General features: G+C 43.7%; 2 protein-coding genes across 7 annotated transcripts in view; one reads left to right on the forward strand and one right to left on the reverse strand.

Annotated features, from left to right (window-relative positions):
• SPATS2L (spermatogenesis associated serine rich 2 like) overlaps nt 1–6,986 on the forward strand; it is a 95,840-nt gene extending 88,854 nt beyond the window's left edge. For 2 of the 3 annotated variants that reach the window (XM_040971945.1, XM_040971947.1), the window contains 2 exons: nt 2,123–2,343; nt 6,087–6,986. In XM_040971945.1, coding sequence (XP_040827879.1) covers nt 2,123–2,343; nt 6,087–6,482 — 617 coding nt within the window. In that variant the 3' untranslated portion in view covers nt 6,483–6,986. The remainder of the gene's footprint in view (nt 1–2,122; nt 2,344–6,086) is intronic. The other variant, XM_040971946.1, reaches the window with a different exon arrangement.
• The window catches only part of KCTD18 (potassium channel tetramerization domain containing 18), a 30,964-nt gene continuing 11,185 nt past the window's right edge, over nt 6,596–26,374 (reverse strand). For 2 of the 4 annotated variants that reach the window (XM_040971949.1, XM_040971948.1), the window contains 3 exons: nt 21,485–21,587; nt 18,666–19,161; nt 6,819–6,920 (listed from right to left, as the gene is read on the reverse strand). In XM_040971949.1, coding sequence (XP_040827883.1) covers nt 6,903–6,920; nt 18,666–19,161; nt 21,485–21,587 — 617 coding nt within the window. In that variant the 3' untranslated portion in view covers nt 6,819–6,902. Of the gene's footprint in view, nt 6,921–16,215; nt 19,162–21,484; nt 21,588–26,374 lie in introns of those variants that run through there. The other 2 variants (XM_040971950.1, XM_040971951.1) reach the window with 2 other exon arrangements.

The raw sequence follows: 26,374 nt of genomic DNA on the forward strand, positions 1-26,374 counted from the left end.
ATGCAGGTCAACAGAAATGTCAGGATTTGAACTTAAGACTTCTCAAATGCCACTGCCCACCAGCAAATCCCCAGGATTTCCTCAGTGAAGCAGAGCAGGGAGCTGGCTCATCCCTCCTGCACACTCCTCCCATGCACTGCCAGGCTACTTCCCTCACTTCCGAGAGCCCAGCTCCTACGGAGACCCTCGTAAGGCCAGGAACAACTAGCCGGCTCTGCGGCAGAGCTGAGCAGCAGAGCCCTCAGCTGCAGCCCTGGGGCCTCTGAGTTGAGGCAAGTCTGCAGATAATAAAAGACTTCGCTCTCACCATTCACGTTAGCCGTGTTCCCGATTAATCCTTAATTAGAGCAGCTAATGGCCAACCAAATTGGCTCTCACTCTCTTCCTCTACTCTAGCCCACCTACAAGGGGTGCTCTCCAGGGGCTTTGACGGAGGAAGGACGAACAATCGTTTCTCATTTATTATCTGTGTATTAGTATTGCTTATTACTGATTGTTTATTCAACCATGAGCAATGTCACGAGTCCTCTAATCCAGTTTTTGACCATTAAAATTATGGCGCTGTGAGCCTGCTTGCTCATGTATCTCTGGTGGCTGTCTGATTTCCCTGACTGCGTTGTCTTTTACTTTATTTCTCCCCCGCCCCCCAGCAACCCCAGGAGCCTCTTTTCTCTTGAAAGGATCCGCCTATTCCCCTTTTTCCACTCCCAGCCCCGCCCCCCCACCCCGCCTCATTTCAACAAAGGCAAACAGTCGGATTTATAGCCAGGAAAGTCACTGCCCACCCTCATCTTCCCCAGCAGGACTCTGCAGCTGAATGGGGGCTCTGTGGGGTGGGAAGGCCCCCTGGAGCGCTGTAGGTGTGGCCTAACGGGAGAAGCATCCCTCAGCAAATGCAGGTGCCCCCATGAAGCCCAGCCTCATGTGTCAGAAAAGGAGAATCCTCACAAAGACCTTTTCTTTTTGACTTTGTTGAAAGCCCACAGCTGCTGAACCGGAAATAGTGGTCCTTGAGCTGCAGGAAATAATGACCCCAAGAAACCGCAGCTGATGAGCAGAAGAGCCACTGCAGTCCCCCAGTCGTGTTTGGACAGCACTCACCCCAACCTGCCCCAGGTCCTTGTTGCACCTGCCAGATAAGATGATGGGGCTGGAGATATGCCCTGTCCTTTCCATTTCCAACATTCTGTGAGCCCTGCTCATCACCTCTAATCCTCTAGCATAACCCTGGGATTAAGTCTGATCCAACAAAGGCAGCAGAGAAAATTGCTTTTAAAAATTGGTGACAATTTTAAGATTCAAAGAAAGGTCTTGCTGTCCAGCCTGACAGTCAAATTCTAGTGAGCTCCGAGGGAGACAGTCACGGCTTTATCCTTGAGTTGATTCCCTCTGGCCCCGACAAAGCATAATCACACAGAAATCATCCTGTCAGGAACCACCACTTTTAATCCCAGCAGGAACGGAAAGAATACAGGTTGGACAGACCTGCCAGAGCCCTGAGCCCTGGCGGGGTGCTGCGCCATCAGCCTGTCTTCCCTGGAGCATGGGAAGTGGTGCAAGTCTGCACAGGAGCTTCTGAAAATGGCTGATAAACAGCTTGGTAAAGCAGCTCTCAGGAGACAGAACACATGTGTTAGGTGCCAGCAGAGCAGGCTGCATGCTGGAGGGCAGACCTGCCATCGAAGGGCACAGCTTCCAATACCTGGCGTCTGCCATCCCTGCCTTCACAACACATTGCCTTGCCCAGCTCTGCCACCCCATCTATGCTGTGACAAGGGCAGCAAGAATGGACTTGGTCATCTACAACAGAGTGTTGGAGGACAACACACAAAAGATAAAAACCTAAGGGTTTCACTCTGTTTTCCCTTGGTGGCTCTTAACCAAGAATTATGTCCAAGTTGGTCGGTTTATGCCTTACATCTCAGAAAGGTCTCCCAAGCTGGAGGATGACGCCGCACCCACAGGTCAGTGATTGGCACAGGAGAGATGTGGCGGTCTCTAACAGAAGGGGTGCCTTCACTTTGTCTTAAATACCTTTCTAAATGTTCCTAAAGAACTCCCAGCAGCTCGTCCCTCTCCTGGCTGCAGCTGTCCCTGACAACAACACCCTTTGTTGTTGCAGTTACCCACCCAAAGAATAACTACTCCTCAAGGACCCCCTGCGCCTCCCTGCTGCCTCTGCTGAATGCACACCCAGTGTCCTCTGGAAAACAGAGCAACTTTCCCCGAAAATCGTCCAATCACAACAAGCCCTCCGAGGGCAAAGCAGCAAACCCAAAAATGGCTAGCAGTCTCCCCAGCACGGCCGAGCCCTCTCACCAGCCCGCACCAGCTAACAAGCAGGTAAGCCATCCTGGGATCTGACAGCTGCTGTTCACTGAACTGAGCCTTCTGGGGTTCCCTCCATCCCAGCCCCATGGGCACTTGCTATGCAGAGCACGCCCTCTTGACAGCATTAGTAGGTTCTCCTAAAGGTGGCGGCCCTTGTCCTGTCCTCAGGTGCAACCATCACTGACACCCCATTGTCAGCCCACATGGGGAAAGATACCCACATGGACACAGGGGGAACACTCAGGACCTGCCACCAAGATCGTTGGTGAAATGAAACCTAGCATTTGATTTTTAGGGTCGCTTAATTCTCACTTTTTTAAAAAAAACTTTATTTGGGCCCAGCACAGTAGCCTATTGGCTAACATCCTTCCCCTGCATGCACAGGGATCCCATATGGGCACCAGTTCATATCGCTGCTTCCCTATTACCCATCCAGCTCCCTGCTTGTGGCATAGGAGAGCAGCAGAGGCTGCCCTAAAGCCTTCAGTGTCTGCACCCATGGGGGAGACCTGGAAGAAGCCCCCTGGCTCCTGGCTTCAGATCAGCTCAGCTCCAACCATTGTGGCCACTTGGGGAGTAAACCAGCAGAGAGAAGATATTTATCTCTGTCTCTCCTTCTCTCTATAAATCTTGACTTTCCAATTTAAAAACTAAGTAAATATTTCTAAAATTCTTTTTATTTGAAAGACAGTTTATAAAGATTTTTTAAAATTTTTATTTGAATGGCAGTTTTACAGAGAAGGAGAGAAACGTCTTCCATCCGCTGGCTCACTCCCCAGATTGTCACAATAGCTACAGTTGAGCTGATCTGAAGTCATGAGCTTCTTCACAGTCTCCCATGTGGGTGCAGAGGCCCATTGCTTTCCCAAGTCATAAGCAGAAAACTGTATTGGAAGTAGAGCAGCCAGAACACAAATTGGCACCCATATGGGATGCTGGTACCACAGGGTGGAGGATTAGCCTGTTGAACCACTACACCAGCCCACCTCACTTATGCTTTGATAATCAAGCCAGAAGCTAAAATTGTGGCACATCATATTAAGCTGCTACCTGTAGCACCAGCATCCACCTTGGAGTACTGGTTTCAAGTCCTGCATATGAAAGACCCAGATGGAATCCCTGGCCTCAGTATTTGCAGCCATGAGAAGAGCTGAGCAAGTGGACACTCTCTCTGTCTCTCCCTCTCTCTCTGTCACTTTTGCCTTCTTGGGAAATAAACAACTAGGGTATAATTTTCTAAAAAAAATATCCTAACAAGAGGAGGCAAAAGTTAGTGTAGCTTTTTCTTCTCGTGGAATATCAATAGAAAGAACACATTTCACAGTGGCAGAATCCATTCTTATCCACTGTGATGTGGAAAGGCAAGGTTCCCAGAGGCCATCTTGCTGCTCTCCTGCTGATTTGACCCTGCACCTTTAAGAGGTGACTTCCGCCTTCATGTTAGAATGACAAGAAATGCTGTTGGCTGATAGAGCAGATGGGCTTGTTGTAAAGATACCTTTAAAGCTTTCCAAGAGAGCTCTGGAATCTCTTTCTTTGTTGGCTCAACTGGTTAACCCTCCACCTCCAAGCATGGTATCCCACATGTGGGATGCACCGCTTCTGATCCAGCTGCCTGTTAATGACCCAGAATGCAGTAGAGGATGGCCAAGTGCTCTGGCTCCCGCACCCACACAGGAGACCTGAAAGAAATCCCTGGCTTCCAACTTTGGACTGGTCCAACTCCAGCCACGGCTGTCATTGGGGAAGTGAACTAGTGGATAGATGACTTTTCTATTTCTCTCTGTGTCTGTAACTCTGCCTTTCAAATACATAAAATAAATCTTCAAAAAGAGTCCAAATTACCTGGCATCTCTGTAAATGCTTTCTCAGCTCACCATTTTTTTTTAGCATTTAAAGACACAGCTCATGTAAGTGGACATGCACTTGCTTCCAGACATCACAGACCCAGGCACTGCACTTTACAGTAATCCCTCCTGGGCTTCCCCAGCCCTCCCTCCAAAATGGTGGTGAAACCAAGGGGATGTGGCCACCCACTATCTGTCCCTTCCCTTTTGTAACATGCTCGGGGCACTCAAGATCCGGGAATTCCGTGTTCAGGTAGCTCCACAGCTGCTCTCAGGGTCTGTCTGTGCTACTTCCCTGGATACGCCATCTGGAGGGGAGACCACATCTCCAGTTTACACATTGACAAGTCCAAGTTGTGACTGTTGGTGGGAGTAAAGCTTAGGTGTGGGGACCAAAGTGTCCACATTCATGAGGACTAAGGCCCCTTGCAATGTGGGATGCAGCCAGAGGTAGGAAGAGACAAGATTCAGATTATGATATGAGTTTGGACTCTTGCCCTTGGCCCTGAGTTAATACAGGCTGATCTACTCTAAAGTCAGTACAAATTAAGAACATTATCTATTTGTAATTCACAAAATGACAGACATTTTATGAATTACAAATAGTTCTAACAGTTCTAATATTTTATGAAGTACAAATAGTTCTAACAGTTCTAATATTCTAACAGTTCTGTAATCATGTCACAAGCTATTTATGCATCTTGGCAGGAGACAGTGCATAAAGTGGGAATGGGTTTACCATTTGCCACCTGTAAATCTTGGGCAGATCCTTAAATTTACTATTATCTTCATTTACAAAGTGGAGCAAATAACAGCAACTGTCTTAATGGGTGGCTGTGACAACAAATGAGAAGGTTTCAAGGCATGGTGCTTAGTGCCTGGCATGCTGTAGTCCCAGGGAAGAGTTGGCTAGCATTGACCTCAGAGAACTCAGAACTCTTTCCCTTGTTCAGGACACACAAGCAGAATTCTGTTTGTGTCCTAGCTGCCGATTTCTTGAAGGAATGATTTTTCAGTTCATTGGCTTAGAACTGCAAAAAATTTAAAGAACTAGTTACCTCTGTGGAAATATCTGTTACCTCCCCATCCTTCCAAGAGCTACCTGATAGCCTTCTCATCTGTATTTGCTCAAGAGACTAGTTATTTATTTATTTATTTATTTGTATTGGAAAGGCAGATTTACAAAAAGGAAAAGAGACAGAAAAATCTTTCATCTGCTGGTTTAATCCCCAAGTGGCTACAATGGCCAGAGCTGAATCAATCCGAAGGCAGGTGCCAGGAGCCTCATCCAGTTCTCCAAGTAAGTGCAGGGTCCCAAGGCTTTGAGCCATCCTCTGCTGCTCTCCCAGGCATAACCAAGGAGCCAGATGGGAAGTGGAGCAGCTGGGACATGAACTGGTGCCCATATGAGTCCCAGCACTTGCAAAAAAGGATTAGCTAATTAAGCCATCGTGTCATGCCCAAGAGACTATTTCTGAATATTTGTTTTCAAATACACACAAAACTGTTTTTGAGAAGAAAAAAAAATCAGTCAGAATGTTTCTTTTTTTCTTCATATATGTAACTAGAATCCATATACACAGTGAATAGGGAAGGATCCAGAAGCTGTCAGCATTGAGACACCTCGCTCAGGCCATGTTACATCTCATTTGGTTGTGTTTTATTGGCCTAGCTTGGAACTGTCTTATTTTCTATAATCTCTCAACATCAGTAATGTTCCCACAATTTCATATACAAGACATCCAGTATTAAAGCTAAGGGTTCCTGGCCACTTGACCCCATTGACGTGGTGTCATATTTTTCTGCTAAGCTGTGACTTAGAACTTTGGCTTCCCTGATGTCATCTATGAATGTCACTTGTGGCTTGCTCATCTCTAATCCCTCTCTTTTTTTTTTTTTTCTTGGTAGAATGGGTCTTCCAGCCAAAGACGAAGATTTAATCCCCAATATCATAACAACAGGCCAAACGGGCCTGCCAAGTCCCAGAGTGGCGGGAATGATGTGGATTCCATGACCAAGGGCACCAGCAGGCACGAACACCGGCGACAGCTGCACACCGGCTTCCGTCCCAAAAACAAAGGCGGCGCCAAAAACCAGGAGGCTCCCTTGGGGACAAAGGCCCCAGAGACCCCAGGCCATCCTGAAAAGCCACGGCGGAGACAGCACCCCGCAGACAGCTCGGAGGCCCGGCCTTTCCGGGGAAACGTCGGGAGGGTTTCGCAGTGCAACCTCTGCCCCACAAGAATAGAAGTCTCCTCCGACACCACGGTTCTCGCCGTGCCAGCCGTGACGCTGGTGGCCTGAGGCCGGAGAACAAAGAGCAGTTTCCACTCCATTTTGGTTCCCTGCCCGAGGTGCTGACCCAATTCGCTGCCAAAAGAGAGTCCGTCGGAATATACAGACCCTGTGTGGTGGTGTCATCCTCTCATACTCATTTTTACTAATTCTAAATAATCAGCTCTAGCTTGCTTCATAACCTTCATGGCTTTGCTTGATCTGTTGATGCTTTTTCTCATGGAGACTTTGCAGCATTTTAGCCAGGCAGTATTTACTCCTTTGTTAGGAAAAATCAAGGTGTGGTTCAAGATCAGAGGCTCAGGTGGCAGTCCGTGTTGTACCAGGATGTCAGTCCGTTGATCGTTGTTAGCGAGTTCACGTTGAAAACAATATTCCTGACGATCAGACAAACATGATCTGCTGAAGACACATGCGCTTTTGTAGAATTTAACATCTGGTGTTTTTCTGAAAAAAAGTATATATATACATATATTGCTTTATTTGAAACAAATTAAAATATGCTGCATTTGACACCTGGCTTGTTTTGTTTCTTGATGCTTCTCTTATTATTGAATGTTCTGTGTCATACTTTCAAGAAAGTCTCAGTGGCTAGAGATTGTGGCCCAAAGCTCTATCCAATACTGTGACTTTTAGGACAAGTTTCTGAAAAACTAATAGCCTTCAGGAAGCGGGCCTTTGGCAGTTAAGACGCCCACGCTCTGTAGCAGAGTGCCTGGGTTGGACAGCCAGCCCTTTTTCATGTGTCTGGCTCCCTGCTAAGGCAGCCCCTTGGAGGTAGCAGTGATGGCTTCAGTCATTGGATTGCAGCCATGCACATGGGAGAGCTGGATTGAGCTCTCAGCTCCAAACTTTGGCCCCAAGCCCAGCCCTGACTGTTGTAGATTTTTGAGATCCAACACAGCAAATGGGTTTTCTATCTCTCTATCTCCTTCTCAAATGAACACAAATTCAAAAAAGAACTATACCCCTTCAATTCCATTACATACAGATAGATGAGGGATGCATATCCTAGAGTCCACGTGGCATTAGAAACCTTGGATATAGGTGGTATAAACTTTGGCTTGGCTTAGCTTAAGCAACAAAGTAAATGCACTGGCATAGTGGCTGAAGAGTCCAGCATCAAAGGATGTCTTGTGTCCAGTCAGGGCTCCAACTCCTCCCATCTTCCTTGGGCTAGCTAACATGATATTCAGATTCAGGGAGGTGGGAAAGGCCCTCCAAATCCCTAAGACCCTTATCAGCCTCTCCCTGCTAAGTACAGAAGAGAGAATCTCGAGCTGGCTTCCACATGTCTTTCTCTAGTGAAGGCTTTACATACCACGGCTTCCAGGCCTATCCCTAAACCCATCATCTAGTGGGGCAGTCAGAGAATGGGGCGCGCTAATTAGCATAGACTCATTAGACACAGCCTACCCACGGGGCTAGGTATGGCCAGCTTCCCAGAAGTGTCTGGCTATGTGAAGTGCCACCCTATCCCAGGAAGAAGAAATCAGACTCTGAATGCCCCAGACACCAAGTTGTCCCTCTCTCTGACCACAGGCCAGGTCTGTCTGGGTATACCACCACACTTACACATGCACTGCAGAGCACTGGCTATTTTTTTTCAAGTAAAAAGACTGCTTTTCCAAGCCACATGAACAATTTTTTTTTTCTGGCAACTCAGGTTCGCCGGTCCTTTTCTGCCGAGCAGCTGAGCCTGTAAGCCAGGCAAGCATCCGTTTGTTCTTTTGCCAAGGGCAGGAGGATGTTTGCTTTGTCCATAGTGCTTTCTGAGGTCTCTGAGTGTACCCAGAGATTTAATAGGCATTCAAAACGTTAAGTCACATTCCAGGAAGGAAGGAAGAGTTGTCCCTTCAAATAAGAAAGATAAACGTTCAGGACTGCAATTTCTGTTTACCCTGTCGGAGACCTTGCATTTATATCTTTTAAGACAGGAAGACTTTGTACAGTTTTTGTGTAGGAAGAATTTGCTCACCGCTGAAAAATGTCAGCTGCAATGTGACAGCTTTAAAGATGAATCCAACAGTACTGGCCACAGGGCAGGAGGTCTGGATTGTCTGGGTCATCGGTGACCCTGGCTCTGTCACAGTGGAACCGGCCACTCTGACCCTTGACTCCTTGCCCCATGTTACTCGCAGGGCTGAAGGCTCACACACATTCCTTAGTACATAGAAACACTCCAGCTCCCTGACAAGAAGCAAAAGAATGCGGAAAAGTGTTCAGACCCAGTTATATTTTTCATGCCCTTCTTGTAGATTCTAAACACGTGAACATTACTAATTTCCATTTTTCGAAACAATGATTTCAACAGCACAGGCTGTTTAAATTCTGTTATGAATTTTCCTCCATTGGGATGGAACCACTGGTGGGATTCCAGAGGTCTGGATCGTATTCTGCCACTCCTTTAAACTGTATTAACCTCCGTTCAAGAGCTACCAGCGCTCTGATCTCTGCTTAATGCACAACAGTCAGAAGGATGGATTTTTCCCATTTAAGCCTTTCTCTAGTACAGTTAAAGCAGCTTAACATCCATGAAGATCAAATAACTTCAAAACTCATCGACACTAGATCACACAGGTCTTCCACTGAGACACCGCCTGTGAAACCCAAATCCCCTTGTTGGATTCCAAATGGCATTCCACGTGTACATTTCTTTCACTTCATGCTCTCTCCATACTCCAGCTCTGTCCTGCAGAGCCTGTCCTCCAGGGACTGGATGTCACATGGCACAGACAGCTAAATAACAAGTCTGCAAAGCCAGCCACCATGGAAGCTAGAGAAACTAGCAATGCAGCCTGTCTGTTTTCAAGTTCACTTCCATTCTGCTGGCACCAGAAAAAGGATTCTAATTGAATGTTCACATGAAAGCAATTCCAAATGAGGGTCATGGGGAGAGTTATCCGACTAAAAGCTTTTTTCCCCAAGTAAGCAGCTTGGGACTTCTGACTCAGAGCCCAAGTTTAAGCCTTGGTTTCCATTTCTCCAGAGCACTGTTCTTCCCTAGGCCAGTTCGGGGGGTGGGGGTCATGACAGAGTGGCTGGTCCAGGACTGAGCGGAGAGGCGCCTGAGTTCCACAGTGCTGTCCAGGAAGAGCTGACCTTGCCCCTCAGTCATAGGTTGCTGTGTCCACCGCTGCCTGTTTAGAGTGCCCTCATGTGTCCAGAGATGGTAACATGCTTCTCACAGCACCCTTTTTCTAAGCAGCCCTGCTTCTGAGGCCATAGCAGAAATTCAGGCTTGGATCGGAGAAGACTCCAGATTGCCCCAGGCTCCAAAAAAGGAACTGAAAGAGAGTCAATCCTTGTTTCTTAAGTAAACTTCAAACAGCCAAAGAAAAAAGAAGAACCAAGGTAATTCAACTGGCTAACAAATCCTTCTAGTATTTCCCCAAAAGCATGGAAATATTTTAATTCTAATTTTGTGAGAAACATTACAAAGATTTTCTGATTCCCAGTCATTTCTCTTGTTACTTCACTAATAATTTAAAGTAAAATTTAAATAGGTATTTTGCTTTTTTCCAAAACAGTCTAAGAGAGTTTGCTAATTCCAATTTTCAAAGGAGCAGGTCTAAACTTTTTAGAGGTGTATTAGCTACCCCGAGTGCGAGCCTCGTGGCACACACACACATATCCCGCTCAGGCAGGCTGCAACCCACACTTGGTTACTCTTCCCTCTCCAAGGTCTCACACATGTTTTTGGATTCACTTGAAGAAGCTTTCATCTATGAATTTTACTTCTTTCCAGAGCCAGAGTACTCCTGGTGCTAAACTCAAGTTCTAGTTTCACAAGAGAAATTGTCGCTCATGACGACTAAAGAAAGCGTGTTTGAGACACTATGTAGATTTCTAGCAGGAAAAAAAAGGATGCATTATATTTGACAATGACCAAAAATCTTTTATACCAAATAAACATGAAAGTATTTCTTGCCAAAAGAAAAACAAAAACAACAGAACTGAGCCTGGCATTATAGCATATGGGTTAAGCCTCTTCTGCAATGCCAATATCTCATGTTGGTGCCTATTCAAGTCCTGGTTGCCCTGCTTCCAATCCATCTCCCTGCTAATACACCTGGGAAGACCACCAAGGACAGCCCAAGTGCTTGGACCATGCACTTACGTGGGATCTGAAGAGGTTCCTGGTTCCGACTTCTGGCATGGGTCCTGTCCAGACCTGGCCTTCGCAGCCATTTGGGGAAGAGACCCACCAGATAAAAGATTTCTTTCTGTCTTTCTCTGTCTGTGACTCTGCCTTTCAAACGAATAAACAAACCTTCAAACAAACAAGAAAGCTATGCTTTTTTTTTTCAACGGGGACATTTAAGTTTGAGTTAGATTGAACCATTCCTAGTCTTTTAAAAGAACATAAACTTTCTGCTAATACCATCATCATATAACAAGTGAGCCAATGACATCATTACTCTCTGCCCACACCTCATACATACTGGCTACTCACTAAATACAGATTGGGAGAGAAAGAAAATATGAGTGATCAGTTCCGATATCTCCTGGAAACTTTGGAATCTGAATGACTTTTACAATAATGAATAATTCAATAAAATAATTGAAACTGGGAAAATAGAGCAGAGCCACCTGGACTCCAGTCTGGGCTCCACCCTCTGCTGGTTGTGTAAACTTGGGAACACTTCCTGTATCTCATTACCTTGGTTTCTCCATGGTGAGATGGGGCTAGTAACTGCCTACATTGCACGGTTGTTATAAGCATTAAATGAGTTAATATTTGCAAAGTCCTTGGAATACTGGCTGACACTTCAGGTGGGTTCCAGGCAGGCAACAGTGGCCACAGGGTAATCTGCACATGGGGAAGACAGATGTGTAGTATCATAGTAACAAAGGACCAGCTTCTAAAGGGCAAGAGGTCTGGTTACAGGAAGAGATGACAGGGAATAGTTACCAACAGCAGCGAGAGAGTAGCGAAGGAAGGAACAAGTTGAGAAGAGCCCCTCCCCTCCCAAGGTTGAGGCTTAGGCCTTGGTGGGCAGGTGGCCAAATCAGGCCACTGTGGTGCTGCAGGCTGGGGCAGGTGAGCAGGCAGCCACCCACAGAACCCTCACCTGCTGGGATGTCGCTGGGCATGCTAGGGAGGCAGCTGAGGCACATGCCAACTCACCAAGAAACCATCCTTAGGGATGCTGCAGAATTACCTGGGGGAGCTGCCAGAGGGACACACTGAGCTGGAAGTTCCAGGTCTAGACCACTAATTGCAGGACCCACACTTGACCAGGAAGAGAAGCCCCATTCTCTGGCAGTGTGTCACCAGGGGCCTCAGGCCAGCTGGCTTAAAAAGAAATGTTTCCTCAAACAGGCCAGGCCAGCGAACATTGAGTTTGGGAAGTCAGAGAATTCTCTAGTCCAGTTTCCATTATAATAATGAAACACCTGAGAAGGCTACCTTGTTGGCTCATGGTTCTGGAAGAGAACAATCTAGGAGTTTCTTTGGGTGATACCGTCTTCCCTGGCAGAGTCCTGAGGTAGCATGTAACATCACATGCCAAGAGACCAACAGCACATGTGTGCAGGTATGCATATCTGGTCTTTCTCCCTTTATAAAGCATCAGGTTTCAATCACGAGGACATAGCAATTTTATCTAATCATAATCAGTTCTCAAGGGACCCATTTGTAAACATGATAGATCACATTTCTATTGTTTCAATGCCTCATAATGAGGATCAAAATGACAACACATGAAGCTGGAGGGAGTTGTGTGGGGAAGGGGAGGGAGCAGGGGGAGAGGTGTGCGGGTAGGAGGTACTCAGACCATAACCAAGCCTTAGCAGATGCAATGGCTTGGTAGTTCATCCTTAGAGAGCATGTGATAAATATGACGATTAGCCATGCAGTACGTGGATGCTGCCTAGCTCATCAGTGGGGATGAAAACAGGAAACTCCTATAACCAGCACGGCTAAGGCATCTGGATTTTGGAGTAAGATGACGTAGATGTGGGTGCTGGCTTGGACTCCTCAGCAGCTTAACTAACTCTTCCGTGCTTCAGTTCCTCCATGCGTAAAACATGGGTGATAACAGAAGGCTCATGTCCTGAAGTTAGCCTAACATGTAAGTTACCAACATTAACAAAATTAGGAGAATGCATCTTAGCTTTTCTTAGGTAGCCACTTGGTCAAAACAACAGAAATACCAGCAGCAGATTGGGACTCCAAAGGGTGGTTTGGGGTTGTTGTTTTTCCCACTGGCAGATCAGGGACTTCCTTCCTTTGGTGTTGCCCTCCCTCTCCAGGCCACAGCACCACTTCCTTTAGGCTGATTGTCCGCTCAGTGTCCCCTCCCTGAAAGCAAAGGCAGTCCAGTTCTTTGCTCAGGCTAAGGAACTCAACAGCAGCAGTAGCTCCCAAATGACATTTAGAAAAAATTGAAGATATTTTTACTGTTAAACAGCCTATAGTGCCTGATACAATCGCAACAATAAACGATCCTGCAATCCTAAACACCAGCAGTGCCGCCAGTGAGAACCCCTGCTCCGGAGGTGCCGCAGCTTCAATACATCACCTAAAAACCATGTAGGAAGTGTTAGGAGATGGGCTTTAATAGAAGAGATATTTAGGTTGTGAGGACTTCAACACTCAAGAACGGATTAATGGGCCCAGCATGGTAGCCTAGCGGCTGAAGCCCTCACCTTGAATGTGCCAGGATCCCATGTAGGTGCCTGTTCTGGTCTCAGCAGCCCCACTTCCCATCCAGCTCCCTGCTTGTGGCCTGGGAAAGCAGTCGAGGACGGCCCAAAACCTTGGGACCCTGTGCCTTAATGAGAGACCCCAAAGTGGCTCCTGGCTTCGGATTGGCTCAACTCTGACCGTTGCGGCTGCTTGAGGAGTGAAGTATCAGACAGATCTTCCTCTCTGTCTCTTCTCCAATAAAAATAAATAAATCTTTTTAAGAATGCATTAATGCCAAACCGGGTGGGGATTCTCCCTCAATATCCCCCTTTACCTCAGATACATGAAGGAAACAATATGGAAATAATAATCTTACCCACTTTCCTGTAGCCCTTGAACCTTTTTACCCAAATTAACTATGTAAAGATTGTCAATAAATAAATAAATAAATAAATAAATAAATAAATATCCTCCTCTCCCCTTTAAATCCCTCCCCCTCCCCCCCAAAAAAGCATTAATGCCAATTACAAAAAGGCATGTGACTGGGTCTCCAATCTTTCCCTTTATTATACTCACTTCCTTCACCAGGGGGTGATGTAGCAAGAAAGCCCCGCCCCCCGCCGGACCCTTCATGGACTTCCCAGCTTCTAGAAGTATAAGAGATAGTTTCTGTTCTTTATAAACGACTCAGGTTTTATGTCCTAGCAACACAAAAACAGACTACAATAAGAGGGTCCAAGGGATTTGGAGAAAGAAAACAGAGATGAAGTAGACAAGTAAGTACATTTTGCTTCCTCCAGCTGGGCTGGAGGCAGGACTGGTTCAGCTCAGCTGATCAATTCCAGACTGCCCAACCCACATGAAGACCCAAATGTACAATTTCTTATGTCCTATGGCTGCCAATGTCATCTACACAGAAACTGAGTCCTCGGGCCTTCCGAAGGAAGAGATCACAGGATGAACTCCTGAAAGGGCTGCTATGGAAGCAGCTATGTCCAACATTTGGACAAATCCTGGCAGAAGAAAGTAGCACATGCTGTTCCCCAACTACAGCCAATACGCCCCCTCCATCCCGTGCTCTTCGCTTCAAGCAAATTTCACTTCTAAATCCCAGGCCCCAACTTCATACCTGGAGCTCAGCAGGCTTTTCCTGAGGTAACGAGGTTTTTGAGGGAAGAGGGGCCCAAAAAAGTAAATAACAAGAGAAGAACATGATAGAATGACAAGCCGTTAACTAAACAATAAGGTAACATACTGACTTGACAGTTTCCATAAAATTCTATTTGTCTTAGCTGCAGCGTCCATCAGAAACCGCCTAGCTGGCAAGCGGGGACTCTGGGGCTGTCTGAAGGTGACACACGTGAACCGAGGAAAAGCAACTTCTCTGTCACAATGCAAACCATGTGCCTCTCATGAGGCCGACAGGACTCCAGGTGGAAGTGGCCCTGGGGAGGCCACATCACCCACCAAATTCCATGCATATGAAATTCTGGGAACAGCTGGAAATAAATACTGTTTTCCTGTTGGCTATTCATAATGTTTCTTTTTTTGGCTGTACTACATGCTTGAAATCTTGCAGACCAACTTCAGCCTTCAACAAAGAACCATTCATCCACATTCCTTGAGAAATCCACTACTTGTTGACAAGCACTCAGGGGAGAGTTTCAGCACATGGGAAAATGCGAAAATGACAGTATTTTCCCTAATTTAAAGGTTCCTAATTAACCAACGAATAAGCAAATGCAAATTATTTCAAAATACTTTTTGTGTGCTAAAGAAGTTCTTTTGTTTCATTTTATAAGTTTCATCTCTTCAGTATCTAATCAACATTTCACCAAATATAGATTAAAGCCATTCAAAGGAACGGCAGATATACCGCAATCTTTTATAAAGCAAGTTTGTAGTCCTATGTCACCTTTTCTTCCCTTTGCAGAATCTTTGTGCACATTCAAAATGCCATGTAAAACATTTTGAATACAGAAATATTTTAGGGATAATTTCTTAGGTAAGATCACATGTCTGTGTGTTAATTTCATCTTTAAAATTGAGGTATTATATTTCCTGCTTTTGTCTATACCTACAATGCTGCTGAGAACATGGGTAGCAGAATGTTGAACTTGCAATTGTTGCTGGAGGACTATACTGCTGTAATGACATGGGGGGATAGAGGAGGAAAAGGAGGGAATCCCTATACTACAAAACTGCATCATAGAAAATAATAAACATAATTTAAACAACAAAAATAAGAGATCTAACCATTAGTAATCAGAATAATAAACTTTTAAAGCTGAAATATTACTGGACACTAATTACAGTGGATTGATGAGAGCAGGAAGTGAGTCAACATTATTAGCACTCACTAAGGATCCAATGAAGTCAGTCTGTGGCTGGAAAAAAAAATTGCCACAGCAAAAGAGAAGTGCCAAAGATGGCTCCTCTTCTCATGGAAGACAGGAGGTATCTGCTGCTGACCGCTGGGATCTGGTGAGACTTCACATGACTTGACAAGGCAGGTAACAGTGATAGCCATTACTGTCATGACTCCTATACCACTGTCCCAAGGAATCTGCATGAACACCTCCTTTGTTCTCCCCACAGGATAAATTCCATGAAGTAGGAAAGCACTGTATCTCCTGAAGCTTGCTACCAATATGCTTTTGGAAATAATCTGGGGCCTGAGGGATACCCTCAGCTGCTCAGAGCTCACTGAAGTCCTACAGCAGACCAGGCATTGCAGATATAGAACAACGGAGTCCCTATCTAGTGGGACACAGATGCATTAGGTAACCGAACCCTTGAATGCTTTGCTGCAAAAAAACCAAACCAAACCAAATCAAACCAAACCAAACCAAACCAAACCAAACCAAAAACACCCTCAATAGGGACCAGCTTTGTGGCTCCCTGGATCAGAGAAGCATCAGAATAGAGTCCAGGTGCTTGGACCTCTGCCACCCACATGCAAGACCCAGATGAAGATCCTGGTTTTGGTCTGGCCCATTCCTGTCCATCAGGGCCATTTGGGAAATGAGCCAGCAGATGGAAGATTTGTGTCTCTCCCTCTCTCTGAAACTCAGACTTCCAAAAAAGTCAATCAATCATTTTTAAAAAAAAAAACCTCAAATACTATGTTTATTTTCTCCCTCTAGCTTTTCCTCTCACCATAATGATACCACGTCAGCCAACAGTTCAGTCCTGGGGCTGAAATGGGAGGCCATGTAATCATTGTTGTACAGCCTTAACTTTTCTGACCCTCATTTTCTCCATCTAGAACTGGGAAAAGATAACCGTCCTTACCTTGTTGTTCTGAATAGCAAGAAAATACATACAAACACTTTTTAAAGGTGTTATAAACAACAGAAAGCATTCCATGGGTCCCCCTGGCAGTCCTGGACCCTCCACAACATAACCACCCAGTTTTAGTTGGGGCAAGTCAATTAGCAACACATCTGAAAACACAATCAGTTATTATTATCTTTTAAGATGAGTAATATTTAACTATCTTACTTGCCACTGAGAATTTCTATGTGTCCTTAATCCAATCGCACAAACCGACTTTTGAAATCAACATTTATAAAACTTTACTTTTTATTTTCTTCTTTCTCTCTTTTTTCTCAGAAAAACAACATGAGTTATGCTGAGTATCAACCTTTTTATGTTTGCAGTCTGATACTGAGTAAAATACTATTTTTTTCATATAAAATGAGGTCAACTCCCAAAGAACCATGCCCAAATAATATTGTTCAGCTAACTCACACATTCAAAAAATGGCTTTTGAACCTGACACCCACGAAGAACAGCTTGTCTCCTCCCCACCTCAGCAGTCACACAAGACACTCTTCAGAGAAATGCTGCACAGATTTCCCTTAAACTATCTGATGCAAAGAAATGTGGATGCTGGTGTTTGCATCATAGATGCCTAATTATGGTGCAATATTTCCATGTAAATGTCTATTATTATGCATAAAAGATGCATTATACATTTATTAAGCATAAAATGTTCTTATATGAATCAGTAACACAAGCAATCCTCATAATGTCCAGATTGGGAGTTGCAAAATTTTCTGTGGTCCTTGATTTTCAGATTTGCCTGGAATCTCTTTAACAACCTTTTAAAAAGATGACTTCAAGTTTTAAATACTCCAAAGGAAAATGCTATTATAAGGTTTTCAAATAATGACTTTTTTTTTAGCCAAATAAAGCACCTATTGCAAAAGTTTCCAGTAGATAGTTTTCCAAAATTAGTTTAATATTACACTATCTGGACAAAAAAGCAATTTTGCAAGCTTAAAGAGATAACCTATACAAACTAACAAGCTTCCAAAGCACTGAATGGCTCCAAGGCTTAAATAAGCACAATCATGGTGGGGAGGAGGGAAATGTCACATTTTACTGAAAACTTTTACTTTATTTTGTAGAAAGTAATGCTTGCAGCATATTTACTTCTTCAAGGCAATGCAAGTACAATGATAAACATTTGAGTAAAAAGTATCCTGCTTGATGAATTTATTTTTAACACACTTAAGGCATAGCACGCACTGAAAGTAGGATTGTGTGATCCAATTATAAAATAAAACATATAAGAGTAAAAACAACAACTGAATAGTTATGAAAATAGATCAAAATATTCTGTTTAAAAATATTAAATTCAAGTTCTATGGAAATTTTATGCATAAAAATCACTCTGTAGTGTCAGAATGACTCTCTAATGGTCATTTTTGAATAACAAATGTTAACTTTACTTAAAAACTCCTTTACCTCTATTTTTCAAAGGACTTTTTAAACCTCACTATCCAAATCCAAATGTGCTAACAACTTATTTAAGACATGTTTACTGTTCTTCTCACAAGGAATCATCTTCTGGTGGATGTAAATAAATCAGCTTACAGAAAACACCAAGAAGAGCCAATCTAAGAAAGAAAGTAGTTCACTTAAACGAGAGTTCAAGTGTGACCTCCAATTACTGTTCCCCCGACTCACCCGCCCGGGCCCAGGCCCACTTCAATTCTTTTCTTGCTGCCTCATGACTGAGAGTACCACGGAGGCAGCTCACCTTGATCTCCATTCTTGTTCTTGAATCCTTCTTGGTTGTGGTAGAGCACACAGACCCACAGACATCACTCTACATTTCCCTAGCCCGGAACATCTAAGCCAACACTGCAAAGCCTGTCCCTGCAAGGAGCACAGGCCAAGAGTGCCTGGAGTCAACAGTTACTGCAGCAACAGAGTAGCCGGTCTAGTGATTATTCTTGCTATTCAGTTTTGTCATCCTAGTGCCAATTAACTGTTGAGCAAACCGCACTGAAAACAAGAAACTGCCCATGGACAATCACCATAGTTGGGAAACGAGAGTTAAACCTAAACACCAAGTGCTTAAGTCTCCTCTCCTCCATTCCACCTTCACACAACTTATCTTTCCCATACTAATAATTCTAGGAAATATTAATCCTAAATAAGACCCCTGCTGCCTCAACAAACAGTGACAATTATTCCTGTCAAAGGGGCTGGAAGCTCTTAGAGAGAAGCAGCAAGTCTGGAGTGCACCATTTTTATCCATTCACCTGGTCTTTCCCATTTTCAGTCTGCCCTCCCAAAGCACTGCAAGCTTGGAGAGCCAGCGCTTCGGGGGAGCTTGCCTGCCTCTCTGTGGGGTGGCTGGGCAGGGAGGGCATGGCAACACACAGCGGAGTCCTCTTCAGTTTTATCACACGATGGGGTGTAGACTTCCTGTCACACAGCAGCACCTTGGCTGGAGGTGGGGGTACAGCTCCGTTTTCAGCACTCTCTGCCTCCCGGGAAGCCTGAGTGTGCCTGGGGCCTACTGTGCCCGGAGGGGAAGCACAGTGCTGAGCTGCCCTTCTGCTGCCGCCAATCTGAGATGGGTGTGCCGCTGCCCCACAAGCAGTCTCACTGGCACTGGCTGGAGACACCCTGACGGCAGCTGAGTTCTTGACTTTAATCTGGGTGCTTGTGGAAGGACCCAAATATCGGACAGGCTTTGGCCCAGCCTTACAGTTCACACCTTCTTCCTCCTCCTCCTGGAGTGCTGTCAGTCGCCTAGAAATACAGAAGCAGGTCATTCTCAGCATCCACCTTTTGAGCAGCCAAAGAACTCATTCCCAAAGCATACCTGCAGGCCTTCCCCAGAGTTGAGCAGTTTATAGGGATCAACCTCCCTCGTCTCACATCCCCCACTGAGGTCACAATGTAAACGATTACTGCAACCTGAAGACAAAACGTGTCCTTCAAAGACTCACATAATGCTAACACCAACCAGTGGACAGTGGGAATGTTACCAACGAATTTGCAACATCATGCTCTGTTAGCAGGATATATAACATACCTAGAGTTGTTTTTTTCCAGAACTGCAGTTTCAAGATATGTACTGGGGGAAAAAACCAGTGGTTTCAAGACGAAGCAAACCTGAGAAATGCTCTTAACTATTTTCTTTTCCATGTTAGCATAGGAAAGATTCTAAGGAAGCCTATATAAAGATCCCTATGTGTATTTAACTTTGTTAGATTTATACTCCTATTTCCCAATCATTCTGGAGTGAAATCCTGGACATGCAGTAAAATTTGTTTCTGTAGGACGTAATTTTGGAAATGCTGCTAGAATGGCCAAACCCATAATATGATTAGGTGCTTTTAAAAAACTGAGTACTAGACAAAGCTCCGAATATTCCCAAACTGAACTCATCATTCATTACAAAAACCCAGAGATAAAGCATCTCCAGAAATGACTTTTTAAATTAATTAATTTATTTGTTTTCATTGGAAAGTCAGATTTACAGAGAGAAAGATCCTTAAGCCGGTTTACTCCCCAAGTGGCCACAATAGCCACAGCTGAGCTGATTCAAAGTCAGTAGCTTCTGTCAGGTCTCCCATGTGGGTTCAGGGTCCCAAGGCTTTGGGCTGTCCTCTGCTGCCTTCCTAGGCCACAAGCAGGGAGCGGGAAGGGAAGTGGAGCAGTCGGGATATGAAACGGCACCCATATAGGATCCTGACACATGCAAGGTGAAGACTTTAGCCATAGGCTACTGCTCCAGGCCCCAGAAATGACTTTAAAACTGTCAAATTACTGTCACAGCCCTGTCTGTTCCTTCCATAACAGGGAGGGTAGCCTAATCCTGCCCATCTGCTTGCTCTCACATATTCATGTGCTGTTAGCGCTCACACAGCAAACTTTCATTCTTGGAAACAAGATGGTAACAGCAGGATTACCTGAAAACTGCTACAGGTAGCAAAGAATGTAAGTATAATGTCGTCATTCCTAAAACTCTACTGAACATCATTCCATTTTCTCCAGGGACACAGGTGGCTTGTTGGATCTCCCAAGTGCTTCTCGGTCATTGTTATCCTGTGGCTGCAACTCCCAAAGAAAAGACAGCCAACAAAGGGGTAGGAGAATGTCCATAAGCCACCTGTCCGCTCCGTGTGCTTCCTCTGTTATCTGTCAGACTCAACCGCAGGGTTCCTCAGCCTCAGCACTTGCCCCACTTAGGGTCAGAGTAGTCCCTAGTGGCAACCCTGGCTTGTAGCCACTAAATGCCAACAGTATCCCCTAAGTCACAATGTGAGCAGCACAAATATCTCCAAACCTTGACAGATACCCCTAGGGAGCAAAATCTCTTCCCCTCACATTGAGAGGCACTATTCTAGACCCAAATAAGATATGCTAACTGCAGGTAAGCAAACATAAATCAGAAGGCAAAATAAATGATGATAATGGAAGTATACAGAATTTAAGAAGATCCATTTTGACTAGACCAGAAGACAAAAAAGACTACTTTGAAATTCCACGGGGATATTAAAATAGGTGATCAAGAAATCAGAACATCTGAAAGCCATGAATAAAACCCAGACATTAAAAAGAAAATATTATTTTAAATAAATTTAAGACATACTGAAAAGAGACAGATGCATAGTGAGCTTAATGCCAACAATTTCACAGAACACAAGAAAATACCATTAAACAAAAATGTTATTTGTGGTAATAGGAAAGAGAAAGGAATTCAGAGTAAGCCACAGGAAATTTCAAGTATTGTGTCTAAGGAGAATTTTTTACTATTGCCAATCTAGTCTGGGATTTTAATTTTGTATGAGAAAAATGCCTACCAGAGCATTCTATGTCCTCTAGCATTTGTGAAACCACACTAACTCAGTAAGAATATACTAAAATCCAGTTTTAGAGAATTAATCCCATATTTTACATTTTTTGGAAACTGCATTTCTCAAGATAGTTTGATGGTAAAGTAGAAAATTGACCAAGGTGATGTGATTATTAAGCTTAGTAAGAGCAATGACTATTAACCATTTCCTTTTCACAAAGCTAATAAGGATTTTGGTTAAAGCCTTAAAAACAATACAACACGGATCACCTCTTTCGGATCGGAGCCATGTGACGCAGATTTCCAAGTAAAGGCCGCTCCTCCAGAGTCCAACATTCTATCAGTTCATGAGGCACTCTCCAGTAGCTAACACCTGCAGGATCAAGAGACATCATTAAGAGAGCCACTACCCACTGCAAAAGGCTAGGCAATGCTATTCTGTGTAAGACCAGCGAGAAAAGTCTGCAGGTTTATGCTCTTCATGTGACAGAGGGAGATGTGCACAACATGGGCAGGAAGTGTTCTCATGAGAAGGGAGAAGAGCAGAGGGGCCCAGCTCGTGAGCTGCCACCATCCAGAAGAGCTGGCGAGCGGCCTGAGCTGCGCCACAGATCCGCTGAGAAAACAGGTCACAATGCATGCCCAGGCAGGCTGGATGTGTGTTAGTCAAGGGCACAGACCCTGGCGCCACGGCTGCCTGGGTCGGAATCGTACTCCAGCTTCACCAGTCATGAGACCTAAAGCAAGTTAACTTTCCTGGCTCTAAATTTTCTCATCTGTGAAATGATGATAATAATAGTAGCTACATCACATGATTGTTGTCAATGTTTACAGAAATCAATGAATGTGAAGCATTTAGAGCAGGCTAAGCACTCAAAATACACTATGTGCCTTTACTGTTAGCCATAGTGTTGAGCTGTACTATCAGAACTGCACGATGCGCTTTTTAACACTTGCCCTGTCTATTTCACTGGGCCGCTATGATCATCCAATAAATTTTGTGAACACTCTGTAAATGGCAACCACCGTGGCAACAGGAGATTTCAAAACCTCCAAGTACCTTTACAAAGAAAAATAAACCGAGTTTATATGTTAGGCCAAAATCCCACTCAGATTCATTTTAACATTTAAATTGTACATGCTTCTGATTGAAAGCTGAAAAGCATATTATTATAAGCCTCAAAAACATTGCACTAAGTAAAAGTACCCAGACATAAAAGGTCACATATTATAATGATTCCATTTATATGAAACATCCAGAATAAGTAAATCCACTGAGGCAGAAAGCAGATTGGGGAGAAAGTAGAATAGGGAGTAGCCACTTAATGGGTACAAAGGTCACTTCTGGAATGCTTTGGAACAGGGGGAATGATTATACTATATATGAATATAATAAATGCCACTGAAATGTATAAGGGCACTTCATAAAGCTCATGGAAAAGTATAAATAAAAGGTAAGTTCAACTTGGTGCCAAAAAATTCTGGAATCCATACATAAGCTTCCCATTATATGTATTGATAAACTTTAAAAAATGTATTTGAGAGGCAGGCGTGTGCACACGCACCTGTACAGATACACACATACACCCTTTGCATACACAGATTCATTTCGCCAAATGCCTGCAATGGCCAGGACTGGACCCAGCTGGAGCAGGGAGCCAGGAACTCAGCCCAGGGCTCCTGTGTAGAAGGCAAGAACCTGGCAACTTAAGTCATTACCACTACCTCCTCGAGCCTGTGTTAGCAGAAGCTGGGCTCAAGACCCAAGCCAGGAACCAGGATGTGAGACACAGGCATATTGACCAGTGTATTTTCCACTAGACTAAATGCTGCTTCCTTAACAAGGACACTATTAAAGATATTTTGCATGCAGGAGTTCCAATTTTCTGAGCTAAAAATCCCTCTTGCATACTTTAATAATTCATTCCATATTACAAGATTTATTTCAATTTTTTAAAAAATAAAATTATGTATATAGACACATGGAAAAAGGTTCAAAGAATTTACTGAATACAAATTTCCCACTTTTAAAAAGCAAAAGTTGAGGCCAGCACAATGGTGTGGCAAATCAAGCTTATGCCTGTGGCACCAGCCCCTCATATGGGTCAGTTCAAGTCCCAGCTGCTCCACTTCCCATCTGGCTCTTTGTTTATGGCCTGGGAGGACAGCAGAGGATGGTCCAAGTGCTTGGGCCACTGCATCCATGTAAAAGATGCCTAAAGAAGCTTTGGATTGGCCCAGCTCTGGTTACTGCAGCCATTTGCAGAGTGAACCAACAGATGAAAGATTGTTCTGTCTCTCCTTGTCTCTGTGTAACACTCGCTTCTCAAATAAAAAGAAAATAAATTTTTAAAAACAGAACCAAGAGTAACCACAGCAAGCATTAGACCTGGCAATTAGGATGCTGGTTATGATGTCTGAATTTTATATCCGAGTCCCTGGGCTCAAGTTCCAGTGCTACACCAGAATCCAGCTTTCTGATAGTACACACTTGGGCAGCAGCTGACGACAGTTCAAGTAAATTGGTCCTGCCACCCTTGTAGGGGCCCTAAGTTCCCCACTGCCAGCCCTGGTCCAGCCTTCTGTTGCAAACAGCTGAGGAGTGAACCAGAGAGAGATAAGAGCTTTCCAAGACTCTCTCTCTCTCTTTGTCCCTCAAATATTTCTTTCAGGAATTGCTAAGAAAGAAATTTTAGGAAAAAAGAAATGATGTGGTATCTCCTTTTTTCATTAACATTCTGGTAGTAATAGCCAAGGCAGCAAGTTGTATATCTGCATTTCTGCATATAACAGATATGTCCAATACTCAGAAAACTCTATGAACCTAATGTAAGACAATAACTTTTTGGAACTGTTTGATCATGCTCTAAAAGTTACATATACTACAAAAACATTCCACAACCTGGACTATTATGCTTGCTTTAAAAAAAAAAAAAAAAAGATTTAATTGTGGCACAGTATGTTAAGCCTCCAATGCCAGCATCCCCTATGGGCACCAGTTCATGACCTAGTTTTTTCAGTTCTCCCTTCTCCAGGGGATAATGTGCCCGGGAAAGCAATGAGGAGATGACCCAAACACTTGGGACTTTGCACCCATGTGGGAGATGGCAATAAAGTTCCCGGCTCCTGGCTTCAGCCTGACCCAGCCCTGGCCATTGTGGCCATTTGGGGAGTGAACCAGTCAATTCTCTCTCTTACTCTCTCTCTCTCTCTCTGCCTCTCCTTCTCTCTCTGTACCTCTGCCCTTCAAATAAATAAATGTCAAGTTTATTAAAATGCAACTTATATGAAATAAAATTTGTCCTTTTTAAAATTTGTCCTAGTCAAGATATAAAATATTTCTAATACCCCATCAAGTTCCCCTCATATTCCTTCACCTTCAGTACTGCATCTCCATCTGTAATTTTGCCTTTTCAGAATGTCATAAAATAGAATCATAAAATAGATGGCCTTTTAGGTCAAATTTCTTTAGCATGATGCTTTATGGTTCATCCATGTTGATGTGTATATAAATAATCACTCTGTTGAAAGGCTGAGAATTCTTCCACTGTATGCTATATCATCACAATTTATTTAAACAGTCATTTTTTCTGCCTAAAAGGTAATTCATATTCATTGCATAAAATCTGGAAAATGCAGAAAAGTTTATAGAAGAAAACCAAATTTGCTCCTAATCAAAAGTCAGGATTTAAGGCTGAAGACATATTTGTTGGTATATTTTAACCCAGTCTTTTTCTATTCATATGATATGCTCATACTTGGTAATGTTACATTTAATTCTGTTTGTTTTTATTATATCATTCTATTATATCCTATTTTTTTTCATAATAAGTTATTCAACATAATTTTAATAGCCTGTTATAGTCCAATAATTTTGATTATATATGTGTGTATGTGTGATCTTCAAAAAGTTCAGGAGAAATTTATCTTATGAAAAAGTTATGCATAGATATCAATTTTTTACACCAAAATAAACATCTTTAAGAAAAAAAAGTGGGCCAGGCACAGCAGCCTAGTAGCTAAAGTCCTCCACTTACCTGCACTAGAATCCCATATGCGTGCTGGTTCATATCCTGGTTGTTTCATTTCCCATCCAGCTCCCTGCTTGTGGCCTGGGAAAGCAGTAGAGGATGGCCCAAGCCTTGGGACCCATGTAGGAGCCCTGGAAGAAGCTCCTGGTTCCTTACTTCAAATCAGCTCAGCTGTGGCCATTATGGCCACTTGGGGAGTAAGCCAGCAGAGAGAAGAGCTTTTTCTCTGTCTCTCCTTCTCTCTGTATATCTGCCTTAGCAATAAAAATTAAAATAAATCTTAAAAAAAAGTATTTGAGAGTCAAAGAGAAAAAGCAGGGATCTAACAGCTTGAGCTATCCCTTGCTACACTGCATAATCCCAAAAGCTAGTTCTAAATAGGCTTTTTAAAAATTGTTTTCATGAATAAGACTCCCCCCACTTCCTTCTAATTGATTCACAATAGGTAAGGTGCTGATCTTTATACATTATGTTGCATTCATGTACTTTAGTCTTTTAAAGTTATTTCTTAAAATACTTTTTGTTGATTTTGGGGGGTGAGGGGTTTCTGAAGATTAATTGTCCACAAATAACAACCAGTCCTCTCCCTTCCAGTATTTTTTATTTTACTTGTAATTCCTAGCTTAGCCATTTCCATAGGCCCACCAAAACCTTGTTAAACAATAATAAAGCTCCATTACACATTTTCTAAAAAAAAAAAAAAATCAGTTGCAAGTTTTCTAAGTTAATGATCCCACTTTCCTACTTGAGCTTGCTACAACAGCAGGGAAAGAAGCCATGCTGGGCTCTTCCCAAGTTCTCCGGGCATCTGACCAGCCCAGAGGCACAAGAGGAGACACAGAGAAGACCATGGGGATTGTTTCTCAAGCTGCAGCATCCCAAAGTAAATGAATTTTACAATAATAAGCTTAAGGAGAACAGTTTTTCTTTCATTATTGTAAGTCATCCTGATTCAGGTGATAGGAAAGGGGAAGGGAAGAAGACACAAGAGGAGCAAAACTGAGGAAATAAAGAAGGGTCAGTTCTAACACGGGACTTAAAGGAGAAACAGTTGGAGTTTTTAATGGCTCTTCCTTTCCCTTTATTCATTCTCTAACCAGGTCTGTCATTGCGGTGGCAGGAGCCCAAG

The sequence above is a fragment of the Ochotona curzoniae genome, unplaced genomic scaffold (assembly GCF_017591425.1).
Source record: "Ochotona curzoniae isolate NIBS_2020 unplaced genomic scaffold, NIBS_Ocur_1.0 contig_2210, whole genome shotgun sequence".
In the NCBI taxonomy this organism is placed as follows: domain Eukaryota; kingdom Metazoa; phylum Chordata; class Mammalia; order Lagomorpha; family Ochotonidae; genus Ochotona; species Ochotona curzoniae.